Source organism: Nicotiana tabacum, chromosome 4 (assembly GCF_000715075.1).
Source record: "Nicotiana tabacum cultivar K326 chromosome 4, ASM71507v2, whole genome shotgun sequence".
In the NCBI taxonomy this organism is placed as follows: Eukaryota; Viridiplantae; Streptophyta; class Magnoliopsida; order Solanales; family Solanaceae; genus Nicotiana; species Nicotiana tabacum.
This window is the reverse complement of record NC_134083.1, coordinates 24,037,191-24,056,393: the sequence shown is the minus strand read 5'-3', so window position 1 is coordinate 24,056,393 and position 19,203 is coordinate 24,037,191. Positions and strand designations below refer to the sequence as shown.

The following is a 19,203-nucleotide window of genomic DNA, read 5'->3' as shown; positions in this document are numbered from 1 at the left end:
AGCAGAGAATGTAAAAGCTAGCATGCCAAAGTTATACTTCTGACCTCAAATTAAAAGATTTAACTAACAATAAATATAAAGTAAGAACGGATCCAGTATTTAGTGTCTTCTTGCTTCGCGGCGGAAACGAATAAGATCATCCAATAAAAGATGATTTGGTTCTTCCTAAACACTTGGTTATCAATCCCAATGGTAATAGTAGTACATTTAGTAAGAGAAATATTTCTATCATTAGATTAAAACGTAATTTGTGCAAACCACATGATAGAATTAAAAAGACATCTTAGCTAACAAAAACGAATATGTTGATCAATTCAATAAAAGGTTGATTGCAAAATTTTATAGTAAAAATAAAATATTTTTTTGTTTTTGACTCAACATAAAATGATACCAATAATTATTATCAAGAAGAATACTTAAATATTTTAATACCAAACGACCTTCTACCATATATGTTTGGTTGTCAAGTTTATTATTTCTTCCGTATGTTAGTATCACGATATATATAATAGACTAAGTTGATCTTCCGTTGTATATAAGTTGATTTTGAAGAAAAATATGTCTGTCATGCTGCTGAAAAACTTAAATACCCCGAATAACTTATGTAATAGCACACAAATGGTATATAGAAGTTTTGACAATAACGTCATAAATGCAAAAATTATGGTACTGGTCAATGTGTTTCTAAGTATATTCTTATCCTTGAATTCATCTTTCTTCTTCCAAAACTAAGGAATATTCTTTTAAATTTGTGTGAAAATAATTTTTAGTATGTTTATGTTTTGCAAATATAATAAATAAAGTACAAGGATAAACATCCTAAATATTGGACTATATTTACCGTAATATATTTTCTTACACGAATAACTGTATTTTGCACTTTCAAGAGGGATATCAAGATCGACAACAAGAGTTCTGGTTAAAGCAGAGCAACCAAAGCATTAGGAGGAAACATACACAAAAAAATATTGTCCACAAGTAAGTATTCGTTAAGATACCACCACATTAAACACTTTTAAACTATAATACATAATTATCTAACTAACATGACCAAATTGATCATTTGTGTAAGTTTTGATGATGTCATTTTATTTTAAATTCATGTATATGCTAATGTAATAATATTTTTCGGCATTTAGATGATTGTTGTATTATTATACATAAAATCTCTCTTATTAATTAAAATTTATTGTTCTTTCATATAAATAAATGTTTAAATCATCACGTGCCATTATTAACGTGCAACGCATGTTCATAGATACTAGTATACTAATATTTGGTTTCACGACCAACTCAACTGGTTTTGGGTTTTGGATAGTAGCCTAATAGCGTATTTGGTTGTCCTTTCTAAAATCAGCTTATTTTGATAAGCGATTTTCTTGAAAAAATATTTTTAATAAAAAGTACTTTATGAGAAGTAGTTTATATTTAGCTAATCAATTTGAAAAATACTATTGAACAACAATTATTGTTTAGACAAACTTTTAAAAAGTATTTCTTTGTATATTTATTTCAAAAGTGCTTCAAAAAAGTAGAGCTACTTTTTTTAGTTTCTCAAAAATTATTTCTACTCAAAAGCACTTTATTTTCTTCTAAAAGTTTGGCCAAACACTTTAATTTTAAAAAGAGAAAACACTTTTGATCAAAGGTAACCAGAAATAGCTTGGCGAAACTGGCTATAATTTTAGAGCTTTTAAAACGGGCTGCCTCGGCCGAGTTCAGCCTTAACAGGTATAGAATTCCACAGCCCAAATTAAAGGGTTGCTAGTCCACGCCACGGTGATTTAAATTTTGAATTTGCAAACTCAAAAACTTCAGAATTTCAGACAAACCCCACCTTGATAGAAAGGATTTTGGCCCCTCAAATATATGAAAAGACGTGAAGGGTTAATTAACTAGGTTATGATTTTGTTTCCCAAAAGCTCAGTGTTTGTGCGTTAAAAGTAAACTGGCTCGAATATGCTTGTAAACCATGAAGGAGTAATTAATGTCTCTAAAAGAAAAATAAAAAATGATGGCAACTGATAGAGAATGAAATGAAAGTTTTGGTGCTAAAGCATTAACAGGAATAGTGGATTCTTACCAGAACATAAATATTCATCTGCTTGATGTGAAATGGACAACCCATCAAATTACATATTTGGATAAATTATAAGCCTAACATCTGGCCAGTAACAAATACTTTTAACAAAGAATGAATAAAAAAATTAAGGCCTGGAAACTTTGAACTGTCGTTAGATAATGTTCTTGCGTGATGCATGGGATTCATAAACACTGAGTTGTTTAATATTTTGCTGATAATGGGACTCTTTTGTTTCGATTATGTATATATATAAAAAAAAACAATTCAACATATCCATGAAAGTGAGGGCTAAAACGGTTCAAAAAAAAACTCGTATAATATTATTTGATTTGGATTAACCTGTAAGATTTTTCTAAAATGTCTCACATCATTAAAATTTATTAAAATTATTTAACTCTAACTTCTTTATGCTTTATACTTTTTATGTGGAATTTGGTAACGTACGCGCAACAGAGACCATTCATTATACGTTCCACTAAGGCATCCCTAAGAATTAGTACGCAAGTAGTGTTATTGAGACACATCATTATTTTGTCACCTTCCACTAACACAGTGTGCTCATATTTTGTTCCCCACTTTGACTTAATAAATTTCCTCATCATAGTTTCCACTTAAACCCCAAAAGGCAAATGCCCTCGTTTTTTTTGGCTTTTTCGGTTTCATATCAACGAGAAGAGTGAGTTGGTTCTGGTCAGCCTACGAGGAAGATAGTTAATTTTTGGAGGGAGGAAGCCGAGGGTCTATCGAAAACAGTCTCTCTATTCATGTGGTAGGAAGTCTTCGTACACATTTTCTCCCCAGATCCCACTAGTGTGATTGTATTAGGTTGTTGTTGTTCGTAGGTTTCATTTCAACCGTTCACATGCAAAAAGGAAATTGGGAAGAAAGATTTGGAAAAGATATCATGTAAACCGCGTTATGTGTACTAGTTACTAATTAAATAGTGTTGCATGTCTTCCATGAAATTCATTTTCTTGATACCTTTTTGACTTTGTGTGAATTTGATTGCCGCAACAAAAAGAAACTTACAAACTGCCTTTTTTGCCATATTGTGTTTGTGCCCATATGTCCGTAATAAGCATGTATAAAATGGAGCAATAGCCTGCCCTGTTGCAGCAAAACCTAGGAATTACTATTACAACTGAAAAACATAGTAAGATTAAGATCAGTTCTTGTAGCCATGGCTGGCCCTTTCTTTCATTTATTTGTGGCTTTTCTTTGCTTTTCTCATGCAATCCCAGTCACAAGTAAGTTAATTTTTCAACAATCTCACTTAGTGCAACTTCTTTATTTTATTGATCAATGATTATTTATGAGCCACGATTTTTATTTACAGGGAGCAGAAGTTTGCTAGTGGACATATCTCAAGAACATAAGGTGTTGGAGAATACCCATATGGTACTTAATTCTCTTATCTTTAGCCTATAGAAAAGCTATTATATTTTCCTTTTACATTTGGAATCATATCAGTCTGATGGAAATTTATTTTTTTAAATTTAAAATTGTTAGGCAAATATGGAGGAGAGGTTGGAAGTAGAAGAAACAATAAGAAGAGTAATGGAAGCTGAGATCAATGATTATCCAGGTTCTGGGGCGAATAATCGCCACACGCCAAGGCCACAACTTGGGAGAAGCTGTGTCGAATGCTAAGATTATACATAGATATATGCATGTTTCAGATATTTAATGCATAGGAGTACTATGTTAAGAAAAGATGTAACTAATTAGCACCATTTTCATTTTAATTGGCTCATATTTTGAATAGCTTAAGGGGTTCATATCATCTTTTGTTGTTATGGAGTACATTTTCTGAGAGAGGAGAAGCTAACTATGTATTGTGTGGACTTTTACTATGTTCGTGGGTGAGTTATGGCAATTTCAAATTCGTTCTCTAGATTATGGAATGATATTTAAGTTAGGAATATTACAGGTCACTTGCTTGTGTTTTCATAGCTTTCCGATGCCAATCAGAAGTCCTACATCTCATGACCTGAAAGAAGGAAGGAGAAAGAAATTAAGAATATTATTGAAGGGGCGAGCAGATTTATCTTTACATAAATAGCCGATCACATTCATTATTTTTTTTTAGCCACGTACATAGTTTATACATAAATTATGCATATATTATACACATGAGTTAATGACGATAACATGGTGATTATGTTTTATATAGGAGTATATTTATGAACGTTTTTGTTGGTTTAGTAAAATTATACGGGTTCTATTACTTAAAAATCAAGTATCATCTTAAATTTATAATAAATAATTAGTAATCATTCATATTCAGATTCATATATTGACCCTGTTATATAGTACTTTATTTTATTTAAGCGGATTCCATAGTTTCATCGTATAAGTGTAGAAAAGTTACGTTTATGTGTCAATACGAGAAGTTTCCCCTCAAAATCTGAAATCACTGTATTTTTCTTTAGAAAGAACAATTTAATGAGTTTCCCACACCCATGAAAAGTTAAAATCTGAAGTCTAGCGAAAACAAATTCAGGCATGTTAACGAGTCATATTGATACAAGCCCTTATTACCAAGAAATTACCACCTTTTTCATCAAGTGCATGCATGATAGTATTTGCTAATGTCGTCACCCATTCGCAAAGAGTTAATCATGTCAAATATTATTAACTACAAATCAATCTCTTTCAAGAAAGTTGTAGTTAGATAACCAAAAAGTTAATAATGTTATAATATGCATATATTAGGTAAACTAAAGTCAAGCACTTAATTAATATCTGAGCGATTTGGCATAATTAAGACTACATGTTAGATGGAGAAGTGGATTTTGATGTGGTAACCATTCACTATATTCGTTGCTACTCGCTTGTTTTCATCTGTGTCGTGCTCCGCTTTCAGGGTCTCACGAAAAACTGGTGGTAAAGAAATCATATTTTTTATACATTTGAAATGAAGAAAACATTTCTTGAAGTTGTAGAAAATTCTGCCAAAGGCCCATCAATATAATATAACTCCTAATCGTAGTAGAATTAGTACATTAGAAGATATTTAACTTATTCCTGGAAGAAATTACCCTACTATTTCTGTTTGATATCCATGTCGTTATCACGTAAAATAGTAGTAGCTAGTAATATTCAACAGTGAAAAGAAAGTAGAGTAGTTGACCAAACTTCCTGGCTGATTAATTTCAAGCATTTAATATTCTTGATAATTTGAAATTTACTTATGTAATCATGATCATCATTATTGTTACAGTTCTTACGTCTATCATTATGGAACCTAACAGGTATATTTCTGCTTGTGCTGTTTTGCTGTCCCAAAAAATATATTCTTAGATTAACCAAATAGATACTCCATAGTTGACCATACAACTTCATTGATTTAATCGAATATTTCTACAGCTTATAATTAATTGGTTGATATGATAATAAAGTGGACAAACAAAGAAAGCCCCACTCAGTCACTGGTGTACATATACTAACAATTAAAACAGCACAAAAACGCCCATGTGTTCTGAATCAAGTAGCAACGAAATGCTGCTATTTTGCAATGAACTAATAACATTACAAAATAATAAGAAAATCTAAGTTCGAAGTTAAAGAAAATATTTTTAGTAGAAAATCTACCGTCCAACTTCATCTGATGAAGGACCCGTGGCTGCTGGTGTAGGGGGAGAAGCATCAGTCTGATTAGGGTTTAAAAATCCGAGCTTTTTTATGAGCTCTTTAGCAATTAACTCGTTAGCACTATCAGAAGGATGGTATTCATCCCAAAACACATATTTGCTTCTGTCACTGCACAATGTCGATGCTGGAATACACGTTAAAGCTGGCCTAATTCTTCCGAATGAGCAACACGGTGAATCAGAGTTACTAAAACCTGCAATATTTCCGGAGGAATTGGTTATTTATTTTACACTGACAATATAAGGATTTTTTACTCGATCGCTATAGTTTAGCCTGCTATAGCATGTTAGTTATCAATTTTACATGGATTTTAAATCAAAATTTTCCATGTAAGCCGATTCATAGGGAATGCTCTACCCCTTCCTTAGATTGCATCAATTTTTGCCTCGATCAGGCTTCATCTTCTTATCGATTACTGGTTAATGTTTATCATAAATTTTTTATGTGAAACTACCTTATATATAGTCATTGGCATAATGATGTAAATGTTATTAACACCGTTTATACACAATTTAAACTCTTTATTAGATTAACCTAATATTTATGTAATTCTAGAAATAATTTTTAGCTTCATGCAGACTGTTAATAACAATGTGTAGTATAAGCTTGTACCATAATTGCCGGGATTGGTAATGACATCGTTGACAACATCATAAGCATCTCCAAACTTGTAGCTAGCATTTGGAAGAGTGTTGGACAATTCTACGACAAGTTCGCTTGTTGCTTTGTTGAAGGCTAGAGCCAACTGATTAGTCTTGTCTTGACACTCACCATCTGTACTTAGAACCCTTTGAAGTGGAATACACCCCATTGGTCCTAGCCCAAACACCATCAACTCCCTTGCCCCCAAACTATGCAACAACTAAAACAAAATTAAAAAATAAATAACGTTATTGGCTCAAAAATTACGAATTTATTCAGGAAATTGGCAATGAGAAAACTGGTAATGGCTTACTATAAGTTGTGCTCTGAGAGTTTCCATTAGGTATTGAATGAAAGATTTATCATTGTACGTCCATGAGTCACTGTAAACTGGCATTAAGTAATTGTTGATGAAATCATTGCTTCCCAAGGCTACCACGTATCGTGCTTGTTGGAAAAATTTCTCAGCTTCTTTGCTTCCTATTTTTTCTCTTATTAAGTCTTGCGTTCCTTGAAACAAATCTATTTGCTTGTATAAGGAAAACCTCTGTATCTGCACTTACAATTGGTCAAACTTCAACAGTGTCTAGACACAAACTACACACTAATATTCAATGATATATAGGAGATCGAGTGACTTACGAAATAGGTGCCTGTTTCGTTTAGAATGCCACCACCTCCAGAGGCAAAATTGACTCCGTCCTCCAATATGACATCTTCTGTTAACGATTGATTTAGATATGCTGGTGGTCTAGGAAGTCCCATTTCATCACCTGCACGATATGTATAGTTAACATTGGCTTAGGTGCGTACATATCATCTAATTAATCACTTCCATGAAATCGTAAAATATTAGATTGGAAATATTGTTACCTATTATGTCAGCAACAGTACGGCCATTACAAAATCTTCCATTAGGCAATCCATTTCCAAAATCAATACCATACCATGGCAAGTTAGCGCGAGCAAGGCTTTTGGAGAGGAAGTTGTTGTTGCCAACATCTGAAAGAGAGTCTCCGAAAATGAATTGAACAATCTTGCAATTGCAACCTCCAATTAGAGCATGAGTTAAAATGGTAACCAAAATCGGCAAGGTCAGAGTCAGCTTCATGTTAACTTCTAGTTACTGTTTTAACGCTTTGATAGTTTATCTTAGGAATAATGAGGCAGGCATTCTTACCTTTTAAATGTTACAAAGAAAAGGAAAGTGCAAGAATCTGGTAGACCAATCCAAAGCATCAGCCGGGGAAGTTGGGATTTTTGGAGAGAAATGGAGATAAACAAGGGTAGCTAGAGTTTGATAGACCAACCGTCTAAGAAATTCAAACCTACTATATCTACCTTGAGTTCTGTTACAACGGTTCACGTGTAACAAACATAAGTTGCAGTATTATTTATGGGTATTTAGATTTAGTTTTCTAATATCATATGCACGAAGTGATGAGTTGACCTACCGCTGTTGACGTTAGTTTGAATTTTGGAGTTGTAATCATGCCTTGGACTTGTAAGAGTTTCCGGTGGAGAGATTGAGAGTTTTGATATAAATTTCAAGTTCCTTTTCAAGTTTCGAATGAACCCCAAGAGTTTTGATTCCGGTCCAAACCTGAGTAAAGGTGTTAGCCAATGATCTTGGCGGATAGAATCACTTGTGATCCAAATAAAACTGACGTGAGGCCCAGTTACGCTTTTACACAAATTGTTGGGGCTTTTGCATCTACATCCGATTTTGGGGTCACAATTGAATCTATACCGACTTTACAAAAGAAGTTTGCAAGCGTACCCACTTTACGATTAACTTCAAACTTATTGGGTCTGGAATTAAAAATAATTAGTCTGAAGTGAAAAAATTACACTTCAAATGCACTTAAGGCCAAATAGGTCTGAAGTGCAATCAATTGTTTCATGCGCATAAGGCTAATAAGTCTGTAGTGAAAAACTGCACTTCATATGCACTTAAGGCCAAAAAGTCTAAAGTGCAACAAACGTTTTCATTCACTTAAGGCCAATAAGTCTGAAGTGAAAATTTGCACTTCAGATGCACTTAACACCAAATAGGTTTGAAGTGTAACTAATGGTTTCATGCACTTAAGGCCAATAAGTCTGAAGTAAAAAATTGCACTTCAGATGCACTTAAGGCCAAAAAGTCTGAAGGGCAACAAACGTTTTGCTACACTTAAGGCCAATAAGTCTGAAGTGAAAAATTGCACTTCAGATGTACTTAAGGCCAGGAGGTCTGAAGTGCAACAAACTTTTTGCTACACTTAAGGCTAATAAGTCTGAAGTAAAAAATTGCACTTCAGATGCATTTAAGGCAAAATGTCTGAAGTGCAACAAATATTTTGCTACACTTAAGACTAATAAGTTTGAAGTGAAAAATTACACTTCATATGCACTTAAGGCCAAAAGGTCTGAAGTGCAACCAACGTTTTTATGCACTTAAGGCCAAATAGGCCTGAAGTGTAAATTGCCCCAGAAACAGAAATTTGTTCTTCGAATTATAACAATCCAATATACGATTTAATACCTAAATCTACTCCAAATGAGCTCAAATTTGAAACATAACCTCCAAATATCATCAGGAACAAACCCCAATCATCAATTTGTCAAAATAACAATAAATCTAATGAACCTATTTTGTAATTAAGAAGAAGAAGAAGAAGAAGAAGAAGAAGAAGAAGAAGAAGAAGAAGAAAAAGAAGAAGAAATCTTAAGCAATAGCAAAAAATAAAGCGTCATAACAGCTCACCATTGCAAAATATTATAAACTACATTAAAATATGTTCACAACCACCATATAAAATTACTGTCACCCGAAGAAGAAGAAGAAAACGAAGGAGGAGAAGGAGGAAGAGAAAGAGGTCAGAAGTTGTTTAAAAAATGGGTACAAGTTAAAATTTTTTTAAAAAGTGAATATAAATTACATGAAGATGACCAAATAGGGTGCCCTTAAAATTTTTACAAAATTGTTGACACTTCACTAACAAATTAATTTACATAAAGCTAATTAAATGGTGATCCAGACTATGAATAAACAATATATTGATCTCAATTTCATAAGAAACAAATTCATATTTTTCTTCTTGTGAAAGGATTATAAGTTAGTTATCCACTTGTTAGTTATGGGTTATGATGAGAAATAATTAGTCAAACTTAGATGCAATAATTGAAAATTTGGAGATAAAAATAAAACTCAGCACCAAAATCTCCTACAACACAAATATTGCACCAAGCTCATTTTTACTTAACAGATCTTTTAATGAGCAATTGATTCACTTAAGATCTTTTTTGAGGAGCAATGGACTAAAAGATATATCTGAGCACTGTGAGCCACATTCTCAAAAACTCTACGTGGCAGAATGTAAGCCACTTGTACCATCATGCAAAATTGAAGCCCCATACGATGAAACAAAAAAACGAAAAACACAAGCAACAAATCAAGAATCTATCCCCATTATCCAAATCCAATCTTAGCCCTCAATCCTTTTTCATCAACGGCACTCATCCCCTTAATATCCCCAACCATATCCATCAAAATCATACAAAAAATTTCATAAAAACTCCACACTTTCAACACACACACTGTCCACACACTAAACCATGGCTTCCATTGCTCTCAAAACTTTCACCGGCCTCCGTCAATCCTCGCCGGAAAACAATTCCATTACTCTTTCTAAATCCCTCCCCTTCACCCAAACCCACCGTAGGCTCCGAATCAATGCTTCCAAATCCAGCCCAAGAGTCAACGGCCGCAATCTTCGTGTTGCGGTGGTGGGCGGTGGTCCTGCTGGTGGCGCCGCCGCTGAAACACTCGCCAAGGGAGGAATTGAAACCTTCTTAATCGAACGCAAAATGGACAACTGCAAACCCTGCGGTGGGGCCATCCCACTTTGCATGGTGGGAGAATTTGACCTCCCTTTGGATATCATTGACCGGAAAGTTACAAAGATGAAGATGATTTCCCCATCCAACGTTGCTGTTGATATTGGTCAGACTTTAAAGCCTCACGAGTACATCGGTATGGTGCGCCGCGAAGTACTCGATGCTTACCTCCGTGACCGCGCTGCTGAAGCCGGAGCCTCTGTTCTCAACGGCTTGTTCCTCAAAATGGACATGCCCAAAGCTCCCAACGCACCTTACGTCCTTCACTACACAGCTTACGACTCCAAAACTAATGGCGCGGGGGAGAAGCGTACCCTGGAAGTTGACGCCGTTATCGGCGCTGACGGTGCAAATTCCCGTGTCGCAAAATCCATAAACGCCGGTGACTACGAGTACGCTATTGCATTCCAAGAAAGGATTAAAATTTCCGATGATAAAATGAAGTATTACGAGAATTTAGCTGAAATGTACGTGGGTGATGACGTGTCCCCTGATTTTTACGGGTGGGTTTTCCCCAAATGTGACCACGTTGCCGTTGGCACTGGCACAGTCACCCACAAAGCTGACATCAAAAAATTCCAGCTAGCTACAAGATTGAGAGCTGATTCCAAAATCACCGGCGGAAAAATTATCCGGGTCGAGGCCCACCCGATTCCAGAACACCCAAGACCCAGAAGATTACAAGACAGAGTTGCATTGGTTGGTGATGCGGCAGGGTACGTGACCAAATGTTCGGGCGAAGGGATTTACTTCGCGGCAAAGAGTGGACGTATGTGTGCTGAAGCAATTGTTGAAGGGTCAGAAATGGGAAAAAGAATGGTGGACGAGAGTGATTTGAGGAAGTATTTGGAGAAATGGGACAAGACTTATTGGCCAACGTACAAGGTGCTTGATATATTGCAGAAGGTATTTTACAGGTCGAATCCGGCGAGGGAAGCATTTGTTGAAATGTGCGCAGATGAGTATGTGCAGAAGATGACATTTGACAGCTATTTGTACAAGAAAGTAGCACCAGGAAACCCAATTGAAGACTTGAAGCTTGCTGTGAATACCATTGGAAGTTTGGTGAGAGCTAATGCACTAAGAAGGGAAATGGACAAGCTCAGTGTATAAGAAGATTAACAGCATTAATATTTTCTTGTAATTGAAGGATTTATTTCTCAAATTACTCTGTAAACACCTTTCATCCTGCCTTTAATCGGATTTATGTAACTTCATAATTTGAGCTACATGTCAGACAGGCTTGAGTTGATAACTATCGAAGTTGGTTTAATTTTTGAATTCAGATTTATTATAAGTAATAACTAAGCTATGCAATGCTGGGATAACTTGCAGTTAAATGCCAAATTAAGACTAGAAAACATTCTGTCAAAAAAAATGAAACATAAAAATCCAAAATGTTACCACCATTCAGTTCTTAAAATAGAATAATTACCGTTGCTAAAAAAAATGACCTTAAATGATTGTGGTATCTAGATCCGTTCAAAAACGAACCATAATCGTTAATCGAATCGATAGCTTATTGGTATCGGATTATCGGGATAATGGACGGTGAACGAATTAAAATTTTATAATTAATGACTTAACAGTTTAGGAGCGAATTATTCAATTTTTCGTTAAAATTTTTTATGTTTATACTTTTATCTTCATTGAGTATTCAAAATATTTGTTCGACGGTGATAAAATTCCACAATGTACTATGTACATGTTGGATATGAGAACATCATATACATTAAAACAGAGAAAGTACAGCAAGATGCTATAATAAAAAAAATGGCCAATGGAAAGTGATCAGTCCTTTCTTCTCTGCTACATTCCTGTTATTTGGCTCGATAATTAAGGTTGCTGCTTAATTTGGGTGCAGTGATTGAGATATCTTCGTTGAGTATTCAAAAAATTTGTCTAGATTGTGCAGTGTACTCCATGACAAGTCTTCATTGCCTAATGTACCGAGTATTATGAATGGTAAGTCTTCGTTGAAATGATAAAAGCCAGTGAACTATGCAGTTTGACCGTCTGATATTCACAAGACTAAGATTGTTAATCTCATATCAATTTGTTTGTTATCTTATTGGATGATTAGCGAATTATTATATTTATAATCGATAATAGCCGAATTGTTAAACGAAATTATTCGCCCGATAAACGTACCTAGTAGTAACTGCTTTTGTCAAACTTACTGATACGAAGTCCTCATAAAATTTAATTAAATACTTTGTCATTTTACTTAAGGATGGAAAAATTGATCACACAATTATATAACTAATACTCATATAGTGTTGGCTCAATAAGGAAAATTACAGGTATTATTTATGCAATGAATAGTAACACATATACGGGGTCAATTGATTTTGTTCTAATTTTTTTTTTGTGCACACGAGAAATTTATTTTTACGTATAATAAATTTAATTTTTTTTTTAAAAAAATTTATAAAAGGATTTGATGTACTAGCACTACAATATATGTGGCAAAGATATGATTGGTCCTCAAAACTTGTGGCCAAGTGCAAGCCGTCACGCGCGGATCGTTATCATAACTTGCCACAAAGCAAGATTTGCTCCATCCTTCATAACTTTGTAAGATCCGCCAGAACTTTGCGGCTAAATACTAACCCGCAATTTTTTTTTTGGTAAAATTTGTTTGAATGGGATCATAACTTAGACAATAACATTAAGAAATTTCTATTTGTGCAAGTCACCGGCTCAGTCCGACCCAAGCTTTAATTTCATTGTTAGGTTTATGGACCCAATGAGTGAGACTCATAACATCAAAAGCCTAACACTATTAATTAGGCACTTAAGTTTGACTTATTTAATTCAAAGAATATAAAATATTAAATGTAAATTCAATTAGTAAATATAAATTTGAATTATGAAAAATAAGCATTGCAACAATAGTATAATTAGAAGAATATTATGGGAATCTTTAGAAGAAATAAACTCATGTTACAATTTTGAGTAAAATAAAAATTTTATGGGGTTGTTTGGTCGGGAGACAACTTTTGTAGGTATTAGTTATGTTGGGATTAATTATGTAAAAATTAATAATATGAGAGTTAGTTGCGCAAGATTTAGTTTTTTAGTTATGTAGAAATTAATTAAGTAAGGATAGTAATGTATTAATTATATTATTGAACATTTATTGTTGTATTAAAAAGATTAGTTTTGAAGAACATGAAGTCGAAATTTTTTCGATATCATAATAATTTAATAATTAGTCATTTTCATTATGAGTGCTTCTGTACTGTATTTTTTATAGTAGATCTTAAAAAATTATCTTTTGATTTGATTTTCTGTTATAATAATGGATCATGTTATATGTGTATGAAAATGGAATGGGTCTGGAGTTTGGCTCTTTGGCAACTGAAAGAGCCATGCCTTAGGGATGAATGCAGCACCTTTATTTACCAAGCAAAGGTGCTTTAACGTCTCTTCTAATATTGAAAAGAAATGTAAGTTGTGATCTTTTATTTATACTATTTACCAAGGTTTTGCGTCGGAAAAGAATTAAATTAAAAAGTGTTTGATCATTCTAAAATAAAAGTATTCAAAACATGAATGTTGTTGTCTTTCGTCGTTTAGTTGGTTTCATTTATACATTATACTTGCATTATTTTATTCTATCTTTTATCTCGTATAAAATAATATATATAAATTATCACATAACTTATACAAATATTATTTTTTATGAGTAAAATCAAAATAGCAACCAAATAATATAAAAAATTATATTAAATTTTATAGAATGATTAGTTTTTCCAATTAGCCAACCAAACAATGTATAAAACCATGTTGAGTTTATACCATGACTAATTCTTCCTACAAGCGAACCTCTACTTTTTATTTACAGATTTTATGAATTTGTTTTAATTACTCCTATGTAAAGTTATAGGAGTATATAATTAAAAAGATACTATTTGTAATGAAAAAGAAAAAAGGGATATATATTGGAGGGACGAAAAGGAAGCGGAATCAAGAATAACGACAAAGGGAGATTCCGTTTAAGTTTAGCGCACACCGTTGAATTTTGATGCCAGCGTTATCAGTCGATTTGATCGAGGGGGACCATTTGACGGAGAGCCATATGAAAAGTACATGTTGCAAATTGTACACCTACTTAGCGTGTCTCTACATGACATTAATAAAACCTACCCCTTTTAATCATCTCTTTCAGGCGAAAGTCCAAATATCTCTCTCCTTTCCGACCCCTCCATTTCCCTTTCCAGCTCCGCCGTATTTTTCCTTAAGGTAATTCCATCTCTGCTCTCAGATTTGTGTCTTCTATTTTGATATTTGTGTAGTGTTACTTTTTGCGGAATTCCAATTTCTTTTCTCTCTTTTTTGTGGATCTGGAGTTTTTATCTGGAATACCTTCGTTGATTTATCCTAGTTTAGGTTTGGATCAGTTGGTGGGTTTTGGAATGCAATACAATGCAGTAGCTCTGATGCTAAACAACGTTATTAATAGTAGTATATTTTATGTTTTGTATGTTGCAACTGCAGATCTGCTAAACCTTGATTTTTTTAATTATTTTTTCTATGGATATGATTCTGACTTAGAAATGAAACTAGGATTTTTGGCTCAATTTGTAAATGAAACTTCCGGTTTACTTCTCTTTAATTTTGACAACCGCTATGATGAAAGGTTAAATATGTGAACGTGCATGTGTGAAGTTTATGCTTGATGTAAACTTGTGAGTTGATAGCTAAAGGAGTTATAGTGTGCTTTTTTCTGTTTTCTACTACCATATTCATGTTATAGACAATTTCATTTAATCTGCTCTCTATTTAAAGAATTTTATACGTCTGTGCGGCCAGTATCCATTTTAATTAGCTCATTGACTGTTATCAACTTACCATTCATTCGCCATCCCTCACAGAAACAGAGAGTCAAAGAAGGATTTGATCTAGTTGTTATAGGTGCCTGATGCATGTATTATATTCTAGAAATACACTCTTAGATTTTGAGTGTAACTTTTCTATTTCTTTTATCCCGAATTTTTTCTATTTTTGCACTATTCAACAGTCAGTTTCACTAATTTTCCCACATTTGAGATTCAGATGTGGATAAAATCCTTCATTGAAATAATATCTTTACTTTTGGAAGGAAAATATTTTGGTTTTAAATCCTTTCTATGTGCCTTATTGTGCCGGCATACCCCTGCATCATTATACTATTTCGGCCTTCCCTATCCTTTGCAATCAGGGTCCATATTTCTCCAATATTTATTTCTATATAGCCTCTTCAAACTCCAGGTTTGTTGAGGAGTAGAGCAGAGCCTGTATAGATGCCTTTGTAATCTTGTATGAGATACCAAGTCCTCTATTTTAGTGGCGACAGCGTGGTAGCAAAGATATGTCTGCCACCTGCCTTTTCTGTTCTCTGTTAACGTGTCTTTTTTAATCCAATTATGGATGACTTATTAAAATTGAAACTGTTTCTTTGATTTTTGGTGTCTTAAGATCTTATTAGTGGTGTGAACCACATCCTGGAGTCTATAATTCCTTTGGGATGAAACTGTGGCTATTTGGCTTCGTTTGCTAGTTATTTTTCGTGGAAGAGTTTCTTGTGGCAACTGCTGCGGCAGAATAATTGGCTTGATTTGTCTGATTAGTTGAGCTGACAAGCAATTGTGTGTTGTCCATTCGAAGCTGGTCATATGTGTTTTCCTATAGCTGCTGATGCTGTCCTTTTTATTTCTAGCACTGTGCTATAGTTTTACTATTAACATTTTTATGGGTTTTGAGATCCAACTTTACCTTCTGTCAGCACCATAGCAGTGTGGATCAGGGTTTATCTATCTAATCTCCATAGTAATATTAGCCCTCTTGTTTTTGACACAATTGGTCTACCTTCTAGTTTCTTCAGCTCGTAACTTTGTTTCAGATCACTGTTGTCAAAGGGGCGCTTAAGCCCTGAAGCGAGGCAGAAAGAATGTTGAGCGCTTTACCTTGCTTAATGGACCTTAGAGCTTTTTTGCGCTTTTCGGTTTCGATAACAATGTTTCAAATTTGTGTCGTGGATTTTCAGTTTTTGGATGTTATCCAGTGAGAATAACTGAACAAATCTCTGATATAAAGGGGTGAGCTTTAAAATCTAGCAACAACAACCCAGTATAATCCCACTAGTGGGGTCTGGGGAGGGTAGTGTGTACGCAGACCTTACCCCTACCCTGGGATAGAGAGGCCGTTTCCGATAGACCCTCGGCTCCCTCCTTTCAAGAACTCCCCACCTTGCTCTTGGGGTGACTCGAACTCACAATCTCTTAGTTGGAAGTGGAGGGTGCTCATCACTAGAGCAACCCACTCTTGTCTTTTTTTTTAAGACAATACTCAACCCGTTAAATCTGCCCCCTTGTTTTTGGAACAGTTTGGCCTACTTTCTAGTGTATTCACTTGATCCCTCTGTTTCAGATCCGGTGTTGGATATTTTCAGATTTTGGCTGTATCTATGCAAAGTCATTCTTTTCAAAATAGATACTCTCCCCATTCATCTTTGAACCCAGTTTCACATGTTGCAATCTGATCATTTAGCATATGGCATGATAACACTTGTTCATCCAATCAATATTCGGACAAGATAATTTCCGAACCACGTTGTTAACTGTGCTGTTATTTATACGCATCAACCCTTATTTTAAACAAGCTGAATGGTGACCTACGGTCCCTTAATTCGAAAATATGCATCTCCAAGCTCATTCATTTACCTATACATGCTCAAACTTTCTGTATTATATTTTCTACGGTGCAAAAAAATGTTTACTTGTTTTAGTTTCATTTTACAATCAAGTGACGTGCTACGCCTATCATTTTGGAGGGGGAAACATCAATTAGTCATTTTTATTAAGAATTGAAGAATTTTCTCCTTACAATTTTTACTAACGTAATCCTCTATAGTGCACTTTATTAAAAAAATCCTCTATAGTGCATTAACATATCCCTATAGTACTAAATCTAGAACAGGAAAGTGAATTTCATCTGTCGAATTCTTGTATTCTTTTGGAAATGATACTAATATGACATTAGGAGAACAATGGTAAAATGATTCTCAAGGTTAACACAGCTAACAAACAGTAACTGCTGTGGTCACTATTTTGGAAACTAGAAGGAAGATCCCTCAAGTGATGAGCTAGAGGGAGACAGTTATAACCTGGACTGCTGGAAGGAAGAGAATCCTATTTCATTTAACTTGCTGTGCACCTTTTAGATGATAAGTTTGTCTATTATGGAAACTGATTGAAGCACTCAGTGGCATGTACATAGTACTGATTCATTTGTCTTCCAATTCATGTAATGTCTCATGATTTTATATATCAAACTGGGAATATTCCTCTGATGCATCAGATGTCGTATGTAATGTACTAAAATTCTCGATAGAAAATTAATATCACGTTTCTGCTTTGCAGGTTGCAAAATGGCAGCAACATCAGCAACTACTTTCTCAGTTGGCTCAGCCACATCTCTTGGCTGCAAAGGAAGCTCAGTATCTCAATCAAAAGCCTTTGGTGTGAAATTCAACTCCAAAAACAACCTTAGAAGTTTCAGCGGTTTGAAGGCTGCCACAACTGTAAGCTATGAATCAGAATCGTCTTTTTTAGGGAAAGAAAGTGTTGCTGTCCTTAAACAATCTATTACTCCAAAGGCTCAAAAAGAAAACAAGGGATATGGGTACTTTGTTCAGCCTCAAGCATCTTACAAAGTGGCTGTTCTTGGAGCCAGCGGCGGTATAGGCCAGCCACTGTCTCTTCTGGTCAAGATGTCACCATTAGTTTCAGAGCTGAACCTTTATGATATAGCTAATGTGAAAGGAGTTGCGGCTGATCTCAGTCACTGCAACACTCCCTCCAAGGTTTCAGATTTCACTGGAGCTTCTGAATTGGCCAACTGTTTGAAAGGTGTAAATGTGGTGGTCATACCTGCTGGTGTTCCAAGAAAGCCAGGTATGACACGTGATGACCTGTTCAACATTAATGCAAACATTGTGAAGACATTAGTTGAGGCTGTTGCTGATAATTGCCCCGATGCATTTATCCACATCATTAGCAATCCAGTCAACTCCACAGTGCCAATTGCAGCAGAGGTGTTGAAGCGAAAGGGTGTTTATGATCCTAAAAAACTTTTTGGCGTTACAACCCTAGATGTAGTCAGGGCAAACACATTTGTCGCTCAGAAGAAAAATTTGAGGCTTATTGACATAGATGTCCCAGTTGTGGGTGGCCATGCCGGTATCACCATTTTGCCTTTGCTATCAAAGACAAAACCATCAACTGCTTTCACTGACGAAGAAATACAGGAGCTAACTGCGAGGATTCAAAATGCTGGCACAGAAGTTGTGGAGGCAAAGGCTGGTGCAGGGTCTGCTACACTTTCCATGGCGTACGCAGCAGCAAGATTTGTTGAGTCCTCACTCCGCGCACTTGATGGAGATAGTGATGTCTATGAGTGTGCTTTTGTCCAGTCTGATCAAACAGAGCTTCCATTCTTTGCTTCAAGGGTTAAACTAGGAAAGAACGGGGTTGAGGCTTTGATTTCATCTGACCTTCAAGGTTTGACCGAGTATGAACAGAAAGCTCTGGATGCTTTAAAGCCAGAACTGAAAGCTAGCATTGAGAAGGGTATACGTTTCGTCCAGAAGGAACCTGTAGCTGCTTAAAATATAATATAGGCTGAAGAAATGATGACCAGGAATAAAGAAATTTAGCGGAATTCATGTATGATCAATTCCAGTTTTGCAGGCGAGTTGAAAAGTGCCTCTGTAACCGAGAAAAAAAAGTAGTGTTGTAGAATTATTTCCTCTGCGGTATGTAACTCTAAGTGACGTTGTTGAGGCACTCTCGTCATGTTCTTTCTTTCTTGTTAAACTGTCTTTAATCTCTCTATAATCTGCGCGTGCCATCGAGCTGGTTGTGATTTTTAAATGCGGGAATTCTTTTAATTTATTCTGA

General features: G+C 34.9%; 4 protein-coding genes across 4 annotated transcripts; 3 read left to right on the top strand and 1 right to left on the bottom strand.

Moving 5' to 3' along the window:
* The first annotated feature begins 3,140 nt into the window (after positions 1-3,140).
* LOC107783254 (uncharacterized) lies at positions 3,141-3,977 on the top strand. The gene is made up of 3 exons (XM_016604225.2): positions 3,141-3,330; positions 3,420-3,481; positions 3,593-3,977. Exons 1-3 carry the CDS (start codon positions 3,264-3,266, stop codon positions 3,731-3,733), a joined length of 270 nt encoding a protein of 89 aa, XP_016459711.1. The 5' UTR covers positions 3,141-3,263; the 3' UTR covers positions 3,734-3,977.
* A 1,536-nt stretch (positions 3,978-5,513) lies between these two features.
* On the bottom strand, positions 5,514-7,958 carry LOC107783256 (GDSL esterase/lipase At1g74460-like). The gene is made up of 5 exons (XM_016604226.2): positions 7,253-7,958; positions 7,022-7,152; positions 6,693-6,932; positions 6,350-6,599; positions 5,514-5,930 (listed from the first exon to the last, which is right to left on the bottom strand). The coding sequence occupies exons 1-5, from the start codon at positions 7,488-7,490 to the stop codon at positions 5,674-5,676; spliced, it is 1,116 nt and encodes a 371-aa protein (XP_016459712.1). The 5' UTR covers positions 7,491-7,958; the 3' UTR covers positions 5,514-5,673.
* Positions 7,959-9,976: 2,018 nt separating this feature from the next.
* Positions 9,977-11,486, top strand: LOC107783257 (geranylgeranyl diphosphate reductase, chloroplastic). Its single transcript, NM_001325359.1, has one exon. It carries the CDS (start codon positions 9,977-9,979, stop codon positions 11,369-11,371), a length of 1,395 nt encoding a protein of 464 aa, NP_001312288.1. The 3' UTR covers positions 11,372-11,486.
* Positions 11,487-14,370: 2,884 nt separating this feature from the next.
* LOC107783258 (malate dehydrogenase, chloroplastic-like) lies at positions 14,371-19,176 on the top strand. Its single transcript, XM_016604228.2, has 2 exons — positions 14,371-14,506; positions 17,665-19,176. Exon 2 carries the CDS (start codon positions 17,673-17,675, stop codon positions 18,909-18,911), a length of 1,239 nt encoding a protein of 412 aa, XP_016459714.1. The 5' UTR covers positions 14,371-14,506; positions 17,665-17,672; the 3' UTR covers positions 18,912-19,176.
* The last annotated feature ends 27 nt before the right edge of the window (positions 19,177-19,203 follow it).